We start from the raw sequence: 14,822 nt of genomic DNA, 5'->3' as shown, positions 1-14,822 counted from the left end.
TTTATTTGTACCTGTAACAATAGTTAAATTAACTTTAAACCATTTAGCTGCATGGAGAGCACCTGGAACCCCCTTAAGGAGCCTTTGGGGTCCCCAGACCAGGACCACTGATGGTTTCATCATTGACATTATAATATACAAACACAGCTGTCCATGGATAGGCAAACCAACTAGCCAATCACTGCTGGGCTGTATCATTTACCTGCCTGATGTGACGTCAGTGTCACTGTCACAGGCTCCACCTTGAGTACTGTGGACGTTCTCCACACCTGAGATGTTAGAGTTACTTTACAGGAAGATCTGTGCAGGTAGTTACTGCTATTCTATGGCTGATGTAATCACCCTTTCTTTTGGTTTCTCAGTGCAGTGGGTTGCGGTGCAGCTGAGAAGACTATAACATAGAGATCAAGATCTCCATACCATCCAGGTGAGTGAAGAATTACATCTCATCTCATTGCTTGCATTTTGCTCTACTACTGCTCTGTTAAAAAAAAGTGCAGTTTAACCTCTTACGCCCCTATATAGGCTACTTCATTGTATGATATGTTTTTTAATTGGGGCCCACCACTGGTGGCAGGCAGGCCTGAAGTGAAACTCAATGTTTTGACTCAAGTTGCAACTTATATTTAAGAAAATGTATGTTTATTTATTTTAAGGGTTTTAAAGTTTTATAACAACACAGACACGACGCAGGTGCATCTTCAACTCATCCTCATATAAAAGTTGCTACTTATGACACATAATACTACAATACAGTAACAAACCAAAAAAATAAGGCTGTTTCAGACCTGATTAATATGAAAATCTTGACTTATGATGCTGTTAAAAACACAATGCTCCTCTATCTATAACAATCAAGAAAACTGTAGCTCTCCACACTGGCTGCCCTGACCGAAACAAAAACAAACAAACAGGAAACATAAACTTAGGAAATAAGTTGCAACTAGTATTTCCTAGATAGTACAGTTAGGCTGACATTACAATTGAATATGACCTATTTTCCCATTTTAAATGAACACAGTAATGATATTGTATGATTTCAGAGGTCACTAGTGAGGCAATATCATTTTCCGTCTTCATAAAGCGCTATTGGTTGCTCTTTCTGGGTCAGTGTGTCAAAATGAAAGTTGAGAGGCGTATAGCAATAGATAAAACTTGTCTAATGTCCATGATTGTGCTCGCCTCTAAGCTAACCATTAACCGTCATGTCTTCCTTAAACCCTATATAGTCTACCTCATTGACCAGGGGTCTCTAGTTGGGCCCACTCCTTTTGTACCTCTACACAAAATCTCTTCGTTAAAATTGGCTCAGCATGGCATATTGTAACTCGTCGTGAGTTTACAGATCTGCTATTCACATTGAACTTTCCCACAATGTTTGCCTATTATGGCATGCTGCCCAGAGAGACCCTATAGGGTTCATGTGGTTAAATAAAGTATAGTCAAGCCTACAACACTGTGTTGTAATGTCAATGTTGTGTCAATGTTGTGCTGTCAGTCAAATGATGATAGCTACAGCAGCATAAGTCCAATCCAAAATATATATTTTACATTTTCCACCTATATGCCAGTTAGCCCGTATGTGTGCAACACATACAGAGACTTATTGTCTGTGTCACTTGTTTTCCCTCCACAACTATTGTTTCAGGTAGCAACAACACAATCATAACACCTCATTAACACCGGTGGTGGAAGAAGTACTCAGATTGTTTTTATTTGAGTAAAAGTAGCAATACCACAATACAAAAATACTGTGTTTACAAGTAAGTATGGCAAGTATGGGCATCAAAATGTACTTAAAGTACCAAAAGTAAAGTACTCATTATGCAGGATGTCCCATTTCACAAGTTTTTTCAAGTTTTAAAAATGTTTCAAAATCATTTAGAAATAGCAGATCTACAAGCTATTTTTGAATAGCCCAAGTATACAATAGTGTATATTTTTGTCATAATCAAAAACAGCAAAGTAACTAGCAACTAAAGTTTTCAAATAATTGCAGTGGAAGATAAAGTACAATTTGTCTCTGAGTTGTAGTGGAGTAGAATACTGTAGAGTACTGAAATATCTAAATACTCAAGCAAAGTAAAAGTACCTCAAAATGTTACTGAAGTACAGTATTGAGTAAATGTACTTAGTTACTTTCCACCACTGTCATTAACACATACCAGCCATGTCACTTCCTTTTTCTTCCAGGGCATATTGCATATTGCAACAGCTTTGTACAAGGATGAGAGGAGACCTTGGTGTGAAACTGTTGTTGTGGCTTCTATCCACAGCTCTAGGATGCAATTGTGAGTTGAAGGATTTCGACCAATTTATTCGCATGGTGGCCATTTTGCTTTTAATGCCGCAGACCAGAATGTATTATAATGAATAAAACTGCCATCCTTAACATATTATTTGTATGACATAACCGCAAAAGGCCACCTATAGGCCTTTTGCCCAGGTGGAATATGGTTGGGCTAATTTCAAATGCTATGGTAATGGTTTTCAAAGTGGGAAGGTTTTGGGGCTAATGTTTATTATTTTGGTGTGATTGGCAGGTGTATCTTTCCCAGGGAAACCAGTTCTCATCAATTGCCGGTCCCCTGAAAAGGAGACTTTTACCTGCAGGTGGGAACCGGGCTCTGATGGGGGACTCCCCACCACACATCGCCTCTACTACCAGAGAGACGAGTGAGTGATATAGATGCCATTACCAAAAGTGCTTCCATTTAAGGGCCAATGCATTACTTTGCTATGCCAATTTGAACACTTTCTGATAAGCTTTGCAGCTGAGTCAGCGGAAGTCAAAGTGAAACAAATTGTCAGTGGGAGACTGGGAGCTTGCGGGGGAGAGTAGAACAATACTGACTGATTTGTATTCGTTCTCAGTCAACTGAGCAGTGCACATAATGTTATTGTTGAGCAAGTTAGGCCTGACTTCAGCCACACACACTCCTGTGGGACCCACAGTCCACCTGCATCTTATACAAACAGCCATCCACACACAGTAAAATACAAAGCATTAGCTTATAATATACTTTGTCGTATGACGAATAGCGAAAATACCGATCTACAGTAGCGTCCTACAAGCAGTGGTTTCAAGTAACTGAGTACATTTACTCAAGTACTGTACTTAAGTACAATTTTGAGGTATTTTTTCTTTACTGGAGTATTTCCAACTTTCAATACTTTTACTTCTACTCCACTACATCTCGGAGGAAAGTATTATACTTTTAATCCACTACAATTATTTGACAACTCTAGTTACTAGTTACTTTGTAGATTTATATTATTATAACAGAACATACATTAACCACTTCAGCCCTATATACTTTTCGGCCATTCAAAAATAGCCGATCTACAAGCTCACAATGCGATGCGACTGGTGAAATATAATATATAATGACATATGCCCAAAATAGGGACACCAGGTTGACAGTGGTTAATACAACTCTCAAATAATTATAGGTCCGTTTTGACACTTAAAAATGAACGCTCCAGATTTGATTGTGTACTGTCACTGTGTAGGTGTGTGTCCATATCAGCTACTGTCACTGTGTAGGTGTGTGTCCATATCAGCTACTGTCACTGTGTAGGTGTGTGTGTGTGTCACTGTGTAGGTGTGTGTCAGCTATCATCGGTTGTCTATTTCTCGCACGCACGCACACACACGCACGCACGCACGCACGCACGCACGCACGCACGCACGCACGCACGCACGCACGCACGCACGCACGCACGCACGCACGCACGCACGCACGCACGCACGCACGCACGCACGCACACACACACACACACATATAACAGAGAAGTTACAATACCGACCTTGCGGTATACACAAAACGCCCTGGGCAGCTTTTCGCCCGCATCAGTGTCGCTAAAGGTCTTGTTTTGTATATATGCACAGTTTGGATGGAATACACGAGTGCCCAGATTACCAGTCGGCCGGGAGGAACTCCTGTTTCTTCAACAAGGGTCACACCAGGATCTGGGTCAACTACAACCTGACGGTGGTGGCCTCCAATGCCCTGGGGAGCGCCATCTCTGACCCTCTGGACCTGCTGGATGTCACCGACATTGGTGAGCTGATGCTCCAGATCAGTGGTCCTCAGACGTTTTCATGCCCATGGACCCCCGTCTGAAAATAGTTTGTGCCTGGTCACCCCCATAGAAGATTTGTGTTGTTAAAAGATATAAAACGATATTCAAAATATGTCACATATGTATTTGTTATGGATATAGTTGATTTTTATGCTATATTAAAACATTTTGCTGGGGACCCCCTGCCCACAAGGGGATGAAGGATGAGCATGCTAAATCTAAATAAAGCCAAGGTGACCTCATTGACCTCCCTAGAATACCCTGCATGTCTTAAAGCTTGCATTTAGTTATGTTTAGTCATGGGTTTGGTGTGGTTTAATACATTTAACTTAATATAAAGGCGGTGTAAGCGATGTGTTTCTTTGTTTAAAAAAAAGTTACCCTGTGAAATGAAGGGGAAGTATATAAGGGGGACCAAATATAGACTCATTTTTCCCCTCTACACCAAATCTCTTCTACGAAAATAGCAGATCTACAAGCTCACGTCACAACGTGACTCATAATCATATTATTGCAGAAGGTATGCATTCTCAAGATGTTTTTTTTGTGTGTGTGTGTGTGTGTGTGTGTGTGTGTGTGTGTGTGTGTGTGTGTGTGTGTGTGTGTGTGTGTGTGTGTGTGTGTGTGTGTGTGTGTGTGTGTGTGTGTGTGTGTGTGTGTGTGTGTGTGTGTGTGTGTGTGTGTGTAGTGCAGCCCAGTGCTCCTGAGAATGTTACAATGATTGTGGAAGAGGAGAGAGGGGAAAGCCCACGTCTGCTGGTCAAATGGGAGCCCCCTCGTGACACAGACCCCCATTCTGGTTGGGTGACCATTATCTATGAGCTACGAGTCAAACGAGAGGACGACAAGGAGTGGGAGGTGCGTGAAACACAAGTAAAGACTGTTGAAAGGGCATGGTCACTATTACATTATTTCACTGGCTGGAAGTTAGCCCAATGATACAATTGTGCCGTACAAGAATGGCTATTCATAGGTTTCACTCTCTCCCCTGTTATCTACTCACGTATTAGACCATTTTAAAATTTATATTGCCCTTTATATTTGAAACAAATATCAAAGTGCTACAGTACAGAATAAAAAACATTTGCATAAAACAAATAAAAACAATAAAAAAAAACAAGGGGGCAACCAGAACACCTGCTTTATTAAAAAGGAAAGTCTGGAGGGCACGGTGGCGCAGACCTTCACAGCTAGAAGGTCCTGGGTTCGATTCCCGCCGGGGACGCTGTGGGTGCTGGGGGCGTGTCTTCTCCTCCGTGTCATCAGCGCCCATACCCTAGGTGGGGTTGGCGAAAGGGCCTACTCTGTGTGGAGTTTGCATGTTCTCCCCGTGTCTCTCAGGGTAGTTAATACCCTCACAAAAACATGTAGCAATCCTGGTCGCTATACCACCTCCCCCATGACAGCCGGGGCGCCTGATGGAGGGGAAGGGAACTGGTTGGAATAACGTGTTCCTTCCACGCGCTACGTCCAACCAGGGAAACTCCCCCCTGTCAGGTGATAAGAAGGTCAGTTGGCTCTCATGCATTGAAGGAGGCATGAGCTCGGCCCTGGCCTCCCTAGGCTGGTGAGGGGAGTGTAGTGCCCAGGATCACTTAGAAAATTGGCACTGGGTGAAAAATAAGGGTTACAAAATCGTGGGATAAAAATTATATATAAAAAAAAAAAGGAAAGTCTTTAGTCCTCTCTTGAAAGCAACAACAGACTGTGGAGCTCTTAGCTGGTCCGGGAGTGAGTTCCACAGTTGAAAACACATACATTTGGGGGTCATTGACCTGAAAATGTTTGAGAACCACTGATATACCGTGAGCATCAATTTCGTTGTTAGTTAATCCACGGTATATCAACCACATAGACCTGCAATAATGTTTTTACGTTTTTGAAGAGGTTTGCCTATAATGACATGCCCAAAATAGCTGTTTTGTTTGTCTCTCTAGGAGTACACGTCAGGCAGGCAGACACATTTCAGTGTCTACAGCGTCCACCCCGGTGATGTGTACGTGGTACAGGTGCGCTGTAAGCTAGACCACGGCTACTGGAGTGACTGGAGCTTCACCACCGACACAGCAGTCCCTGAACGTAAGCCTCAATCATTCCTGTTGATCTTTGATAGAACCTTGGGTTATACCTGGCCATATATTGTACATCATTATCGTCATTTCTGCTGCTTCTGTGCTCTGAGATGGAGAAACCATAGTAGTGATTCTATTCACTCACTGCATGGTGAAACAGGTTTCATCAAATATTTGGACTAACAGAACCGTCTATATAAAGTTGTGAACTTTGAAGTGAAGTGTGTGTGTGTGCACAAATTCCAAATATAGACATGCCTGACGTCAGCATCAATCGCCGTTGTAAGGCAGCAGCTAGCCTTGCGAGCCAGGCTTTGTCTCTCTAGCTACACATTGGGCAGTGGTTGACTTCAGCGCAGAGGGTTAGGCAACGTTTTTTCTTGTGTCATATCAGATCACGAGAGAGAGAGAGGGAAAGATAGAGAAAGGGAGAGGGGGAAGGAGAGGGAGAGAGGGAGAGTTGGAGAGAGGGAGGGAGGGAGGTGGAGGGAGAGAGAGAGAGAGAGAGGGAGGGAGGGAGACAATTCCATCCACGCAATAACCAGTGATGGGTAACAAAACCATCACATGCTGATCGGCACATTGCTTTGTGACAGCGCAATAACGGATAAACCCAGCAACGCCAGGCAAGTTGATAACTGCTGGTATAAGTAGAGTACAAGGTTCTGCCAAAATTCAACATTAGCTTAAATCCCTCTTTGGATCTATAGTAAAGGAAGAAGATATTACTTTGTTCTGATAAGATTTCATTATTATCAAATGTTATTTGAAAAACTATTTTTCAGACACTGTTAAGGAGAGGCCAGAGAGGATTTTGCTGTCCATTTTTACATTTGCACTTTTCGCAGTGGCGTGCACCTTGGTCATGAAGAGGAAATGGTATGTATAAAAACAATATCTAACTCTACTGTTTACATAAAGCAGAAATTTGGAGAAGAACGTGACTCATGACTTTCTATTTCAGTGTGAAGCAATGTCTTCTGCCGCCTATACCTGGTCCAAAGATAAAAGGATTTGACGCTGACCATCGGAAGGTAACATAATTTATTGTGCATATATTTCTTGCAGCTCAGAAGAAAACAAAAGGCTTGCCCTGATGTAATTCTATCTTTTTTCCCCAGAGTGGATACTCAGAAGATGTTCTCAGTGCCTTGATCACCAACCAAATTTTTCCTCCTATGGTGGCCTGTAAGGATCAGAATGAGGAGCATCTGATAGTGTTGGACAGTGAAGACAGCCTCTGTCTGAGTTCCCAGAAGAACCAGAAGATAAGGAGAAGCCTGATCACTCCCAACTTATACTCTGACACCTACAGTCATGTGCCAACCACTGTCCAGAGCAACATGGAAAAGGTTGTGGCGAAAAATGAGGCACACTTTCCAAAAAGCAATAAATCTCCCCCTGGGAAAACCTTGTCTGCATTAGAGCAACTGAAGCTATTCACGCCACAGCCCTCAGCCAGTGAACGGTACACAGAGATCCAATCAAACGATGGCAGTAAACACAGCATTGACTGCATTGCTGAGCAAATTGTGGGCCCTTTTACAGACAATGGTTATGTGGATGTTCAGACAAATGAGGAAAGCGAGAGACAGGAAGACTATAGTAGAGTCAGTGGAGTGAACAGTGACAATGCACTGTTCCTCCAGAGAGAACCTGCTCCACTCAACATCACATGTAAAGAGAAATGCCACCTTGCAGATGGCTTCATTCTGATGCAGCGCAGTAGGCCTCATGTGACTGTCAGTTCAAAAGACGGAGTATGCATTGGACTAGATAATGGCTATGTGGAAACTATTCCCCTGTTGCCTACAATGTAAAATGATATGTCTTTGTGAATAAATTGTCCATTTATCAAATCATCCATATATTGCCATTTTCTATGATGGTGTATAATTTGGGAGACTAGCACATAGCATAACCTGGTTATGAAAAACATAACTTCATTTTACATTATGGAACAAGTTCAAAGCATGTTTGGTCACATCCTGATGCCTATACATTTCCCAGTCAACAATCAGCCACCTGTAGATTATTTGGAAGTATAGCATGCAAAAACCCCTACTGAGAGCAGCCAATAAACTTGTGAGATTATGAACAGGACCAGAGTGGCATACTCAGATATGACAATGTTTGGCAATGTCTAGCATTAGGCGGGTGCATATATATGAAAAAAAGCACCTTACCCCCCAAAAAAATGAACAAAAGGTTTCTCAACTGTTTTTTTGTAGTATGTGGTGTCCTGAATAACATACTAAAAGTTTACCAAAGTTTGACCACTGTTAAGGTGTTATTTCCAAGATGCCCAAAAAAAACGTTAAAATAGCTTCATTCCTTCATTATTTATCCTAGACAAGTACTTTTGTGTCTAATGTTTTGGGGGCCTGTGAATCCATTGGACTTGTCCAAATTGCAGAGATACAATTAGATAATTGTGAAATCCAATATTTTGTTTGTGACTCTATTAAAACCCTCTGAAATGGTCACCCGTTTCAAGTTAACTTAACTAATTATATAATAAATGTCCAACAACTTTTTTACTGGAACAAGGCTTCAAGATATCCTCAAAACACAACACAACTAATAGTCACAATTTGCAGAAGGTGGTGGCAGAGAATATTGTCAGTTGATATATAGTATGGTTTTCAATATTGAAAGGTTTTGGATAACTCTGTGGATCAAATTTAGCCCAAACTAAATTCATCTTTGACTATACATCCCACCCCAAAAAGGTGGGATCCCCTTACCCACCCCACAGGAACTTCATAACTCCTACCCTACATAGACGAGATTATTTCTTTTTCTCGTGGACCAGCGCATCTTGTAGACACAAGATTTTGAAAAACATGAAATAGATGTTTATAGAATTTTTCAACACATTAGGAAGGCAATCAGTTTGAGTGTGCAAAGAGGGATGGGGTGGTTATGGAGGTTAGTGTAGAGCTGTCAGAAGTTCAGAACTGGGTGCCTAGACAGAGGGGAGTATGGGGGGTGGGTCTGGTCTAGAGTTTAGTGGGCTTAGGATTCCCCTCAGGTGGGTAGAGGGGAGTATGCGGGTCACTGGATTGCTCCCTGGGCACTTGGAGCGCAGAAGAGCAAAGTTAGGAGCCAAGGAGACCATGAGCTTCTGAGCTCCCCCATGTCCGATGTGCAAAACCTCCAACAGAAATGATACGCCATTTCAACGAAGACAGTTCTGCAAACGATACATGAAAGATAAACTTGTATCTTTGCCAGATCTCACTCCAAGTGGCTTAGGGAGCCTGCGCTCTCCTCGTTCTCAGCTCCTCCAAAAGCAAATTAGCATTTGGGATGCAAACTATTTCTAAGTCACGGCACGCTGGAGGAGGAGAAGGCAGAAATTAAGGTATTGGAATTTAGCTAATGCGTGAGGCTGAGAGGAGTGTCCTTATGTCGCCTGGCTCACTGGATAGTCCCACTGGTCCCAACGCTGGCTCCCGAGATACTGTAGGCACTACCGAGATAGGCACTCTTGAGTTAGCAAAAAAAGAACAAAAAATTGATGTATGCCGAAAGCAATGCTTGTTTGTTGGATAGCAGCAGGGACACAGCCACTTATGGGCGTGGAAGTCAGTTAGATTGGGATTCTATGGGGAGACTGGATCCCAGGGCCCAAGGTCAAGGTTCAAGCGTATTGCCAGCAGTACCAATCACAAAATAAAGACAAATTAATTTTGCACTAAAACCTCACACAACTACTATAGTCACAGGAATAAGGAGATGTCTGTGACAAGCAAATCTGAACCTTATCCACGCCACACTCCTCCACCACCCCTGGCTAGACACCCAGTAGAAGACACTAGATAAATGTTGTGATAGCTCTGTACTGACTTGCACACCATCTCTAGGCCAATAAGGGGCCATTTATCTCCACTGTATCCCCACTGAGGAGTCCATCTTCCCCATAGACCAGACAAGTGGACATTTTTTTCCTACTGAGTGTAGCGTTGTGAGCTTGTACATTGGCTATTTTCACAATGTTTGCCTCTTTCTTACCGTATATTTGAGATAACATTGAGTCTTAAGAGTAATTCAATTGTAACTTTAGAAATGTGCAGATACCCTGTATACACTAATACTGTATGTTGATTTGTTTACTGTTGAGTGAGAAAACAATGTTGCACATTAAGCTAACCATCTGGGGACCCCCAAAAATATTTTGGGGGACCCCCAGATTGGGAACCAGACACCTTTACAAACAAATTGGTGAAGACATTTCTCTGTAAGGAATTTCTTCCAAGATTTGTGTAATATTCCCAGTCTATCACTTGGCAGCCATGTTTTTACAAATGTCACAGTACCACCCAGTAATTATTAATTTAATCCTTATTGGTATCCAAAGAAATGTTGAAAGCTTCAACAGAAGGTGAATTACATGTATAGGTGATGAATTCACCAATCCTGGGCATTATGGCATGTAGAAAAGGGAGAAATGTCCAATTACATTGTTAAATATGCTTATAAGTTATAACCAATTGCTTTAATATATAATTGTACTTAAAATCACTTGACTATAATTTATATAAGCTAATTGGATTCCTAGATCACCAGAACATGGGGTTAGGCACCAAAATTACTTGTGTAGGGCAAATAATGCAGGAGTAGCCTAATGGTCTTTTTAGGAACTGGTGGCGCAGCCATCTTGGAACTTTGACATTTCTAATGATCAGATTTCGTTAAACTTTTGATATGTTATTAAGTACACCTGATACTACAATAAACCATTGAGAAACCTTTTGTTCCAATTCTTTTTGGGTCAAACCATATTTGCACCTGCATACATGGGCATATTTGACATAAACATATAATAAAAGAAAAGAAAAGAAGGGAAATTCCATGTATAACCACCACCATGCTTGCTGCAGTTCTGTCTGCTGGATGTAGTAAACTCTAGTCTAGAGACTGCTTGCATAAGTGATAAAACACTCAAAACCACTTAAAACCATTAATTTGCATTAAAATCACACCAAACAACCTTTGACTGGTTGGGGGCGCTGTCAAAACACACAACAGAATCTGTGTTCCAAAATCACTCATGAACCCTCACTACTCACTACTCACTAATCTATATAGTTCTATGTAGAGAGTGAGACGGCAAAAACAACAAATGTGTTTGGAACACACTAGATTATCTCACAATCTCATGTCTGTTGCAAATTAATGGACCTTTTTCACATCACACATATTTGATGGGTAAATGCAGGTGAAGGTAATAAGGTTAATTGCCAGTGCTTCATTTAGGTTTAGTGACAGTTTATATTAGCATAATGGCCTGGTAGTCTGGATTACAGACAGAAAAAAACTGTTGTTTTCAACACTTGTCTTTCAGCACATTGGACAGCGACCTTGGGCACCCATCCCTCTTTATTGAGATACAGTAGGTATCGGGTGCGCCCCCGCAGACCTGCATGCATTCTAAGGATTCTACCTCCTCCACCTCCCTTTAGTTTCCCCATAGTGTTGTAAAAGTTATAGGCAATAAAATATTTTTTTGAAAATAATTTTGTCTGCTCCTCACACAACAATAACTGACTCGTTGAGCCTACAAGTCTGAAAGTTTGTAAAACTTTCAGATATAGTGTGGTTTACAAATAAGGTATTTGTTCTCTCACGCACAGTCACACAATATCATGCATTGTGACATCAGATGGACAATCGCAATTGTGTTTCTTCCTTATCAAACTTACCGCCATGGAGACCATGCAGTCATCACACATTCCATGGCATCCACAGACCCTATAAATTTGATTCCCTTCAATCCAGCGACACACTCCAGACAACACGCTCCAGACGACACGATACTGATTTCAGGTAAAATTTTGTTATTAATCTGTTATGAACATAGGATAGGCCAGGCTTAAAATTGTCTGCGTCTTACCAGGTAAAGAATAATTCTGATGGGTGGGGAGGGGGGGGGCGACACGTTCAGGATAGATGGCCTATGGCCTATGGTTTATTTTAAACCATTGCTTTAATTCAAAACGCTCTAATTCGGTGTTTGAGCAGCGTTCTATATGTTTCTCTGATCCGGTCCATCAAATTGACTCTAAAGTCTCGACAGGTCACCAAAGTATTATTAATTATTATTATTCATGTAATGTTTGGTGTAATTGCTTGTAGGCCTATCCTTGAGTAGCCTACTGCTACTCGTTCATGCCTGTTCTGCACCCAAAAGTTCATATTAGACAAGCTGCTCTAAGAATAGGGTTTTAAAGGAACTACAAACATTTGATAAAAGGGTAAAAGGGGCACTGTCCCATTGGTGCTTGGTTCCTTGGTTACCAGTGGTGGAAAACGTACTAAATTAATACATTAATAATACTAAATAACTAAAACTAGCACTAATACTGCAATGTAGAAATGTAAAAGTCCGGAATTTACTTGAGTAAAAGTACAAGCTATGGCATTGTGAGCTTGTAGATCGGATTTTCAAATGGCCGAAATGTATATAGGGCTGAAGTGGTTAATGCATGTTTTGTAATAATAATCAAGATCTATAAAGTAACTAGTAACTAAAGTTTTCAAATAATTGTAGTAGAGTAAAAGTACAATATTTGCCTCTGAGATGTAGTGGAGTAGAAGTAAAAGTACAGAAAATTGGAAATACTCCAGTAAACTATAAATACCTCAAAATGTTACTTAAGTACAGTACTTGAGTAAATGTACTTAGTTACTTTCCACCACTGCCTGCTACATAGGTGTGTTAATATGGTATTGCGGCGTTCTGTGTAGCCTATGCATGTGCCTGCAGTTGAAAATAGTTACTGTGCTGTCAATCTGGGAACCCATAGTCAAACAGCGCCCTCTGCTGTTTTTTCCCCCTGAGCTCTTTATCTGTCTTGAGAGATTACTGTGGTGTTGACTGCAACTGCAACTGCCCAGGGGTTGGGATGGGACTTTGTGTCCAGGGGGCCCATTTTCTCATAATACACCTATGTTTGCCTATAATGGTCTACTGCCCTGATTGTCAACATCAGGTCCAGGACCACCAGGGGTCCAAATGTAGCTATACCCTTAAGGGTCTGTAACTCTGGGTGAACAAATGGAACCAAATGGACCCTTACACGGTTCAGTAACTCTGAGAGTGTACGAATTGAACCGGCCTAGAATCTTCTAGGCCCTAGGCAAGTGCTAGCTTGCTCTTTGACTTGCTATAGCGCATTGATTGATAGGTGATAGCCTAATTTGATTGTGTTTCATTTTACTTATTGTTTGTTGTCGGTGCTTAATTTTACACATTGTTTTTAGGAGCATCATTGTGTAGGCTATATACTGTATGTGACATGTGTGTGGATCTATGGGAAGAGGAATGACGTTTATTTTTAATCAGAAGATCCAAGCCATTACAATATTATTGTTGCACAAATTATATTGTGCAATAATGTCATTTTGTTGGCTGACAGTGTGTGTGTGTGTGTGTGTGAGAGAGAGAGAGAGAGAGAGAGAGAGAGAGAGAGAGAGAGAGAGAGAGAGAGAGAGAGAGAGAGAGAGACTGTACTGAGAGACGTGTGTGTGGTTTTAAAAAGGAATCCTATAGGTAGAGATTTTCTCTGTAAGAGACCCTATTGAGGACACAATGGGTCTGCCTGGAGGTGACTCCAAGCGTTTGTGAATTTTGGGCAGCGTGTAAATGACTGGGGTGACAGGGTATTTGACTTTCGTAAACTCAAATTCATTTTTATCAATTTCATGATTGTCCAAAAAATGCTGCAGTTTTCCATGTAATTCAGTTTTGAACTGGACTGGATGGTAACTTTCTATAGAACGATGCGTCTCCTAGTTGTCTTGTAATTTCTTTTACATAGTCCACCCGGTTCTGAATCACTATAGCACCGCCTTTATCTGCGGGTTTACAATCACATTCACATACTTTTTCAAATCAATCAAAGCATCTCTCTGTTCTTTTGGGAGGTTATTCATTGTTTTATACTCCCGTTTTTTATTCATGATTGAGGTTACATCTTTTTTCACCAATCTACAATAAGTCTCTAGAGAGGGGTTCTTATTCCTAGGTGGACAGAAAGTAGACCTGGCACGGAAAGGATGCTGACTGTGCCCTGATCACATTCTCATTAGCAGTATTTTCATTTTCTGGCTCATTGGGGGTGTGTTTGGGGCTAAATAATTCCTTTAATCTGAGAGTGCGGAAAAACTTGTGAAAATCAATGATGGTGTTAAAGTCATTGCATTGTGTGGTAGGGACAAAAGAAAGGCCTATACTTAGGGCCAACTTACATGGGGTACTTATGGGTTTATTAGACAGAATAATCACATTCAGTGATTCTGGCTGCGTGTCCAGTAGTGGGGAGGTGGCCGTCTTCCTCTTGCTCCTCCAGCATTTTCTCCAGGGCCTCTCTGGCCTCTCCCTTTTTGTGGTGCCGACATACCTCTGCGTCCACCTCGTCTGCCTAAAAAATGGTCATGGTTGTGGACTCCGTCGCTGAATTCCGAGTCTGCATCGAAGGATGAGGTGTCAGAATAGGGAGAGTTGTGTAGCCTCGATCTCCAGGCTTTTATTAACAGCAGATCCGAGAGGAATCTCTCTGGTCCATCACACAGGTTAACATTTCCCTCTAGTGGCCAAACAATGGCCAAAGCACCACATGCACATGTAACTCGATGATAGAACATTCTCTAGATAGA

At 41.5% G+C, this 14,822-nt stretch overlaps 1 protein-coding gene across 1 annotated transcript; it reads left to right on the top strand.

Annotated features, from left to right (window-relative positions):
* Nucleotides 1–287: 287 nt before the first annotated feature.
* Nucleotides 288–10,788, top strand: prlrb (prolactin receptor b). The gene is made up of 9 exons (XM_080434427.1): nt 288–427; nt 2,194–2,291; nt 2,544–2,676; nt 3,893–4,065; nt 4,775–4,944; nt 6,024–6,165; nt 6,944–7,037; nt 7,123–7,192; nt 7,280–10,788. Exons 2-9 carry the CDS (start codon nt 2,228–2,230, stop codon nt 7,976–7,978), a joined length of 1,545 nt encoding a protein of 514 aa, XP_080290553.1. The 5' UTR covers nt 288–427; nt 2,194–2,227; the 3' UTR covers nt 7,979–10,788.
* The last annotated feature ends 4,034 nt before the right edge of the window (nt 10,789–14,822 follow it).

The sequence above is a fragment of the Gymnoscopelus braueri genome (assembly GCF_963280865.1).
Source record: "Gymnoscopelus braueri genome assembly, chromosome: 7".
In the NCBI taxonomy this organism is placed as follows: domain Eukaryota; kingdom Metazoa; phylum Chordata; class Actinopteri; order Myctophiformes; family Myctophidae; genus Gymnoscopelus; species Gymnoscopelus braueri.
Note: the sequence above shows the minus strand (reverse complement) of the source record. Positions and strands in the feature narration are given on the sequence as shown.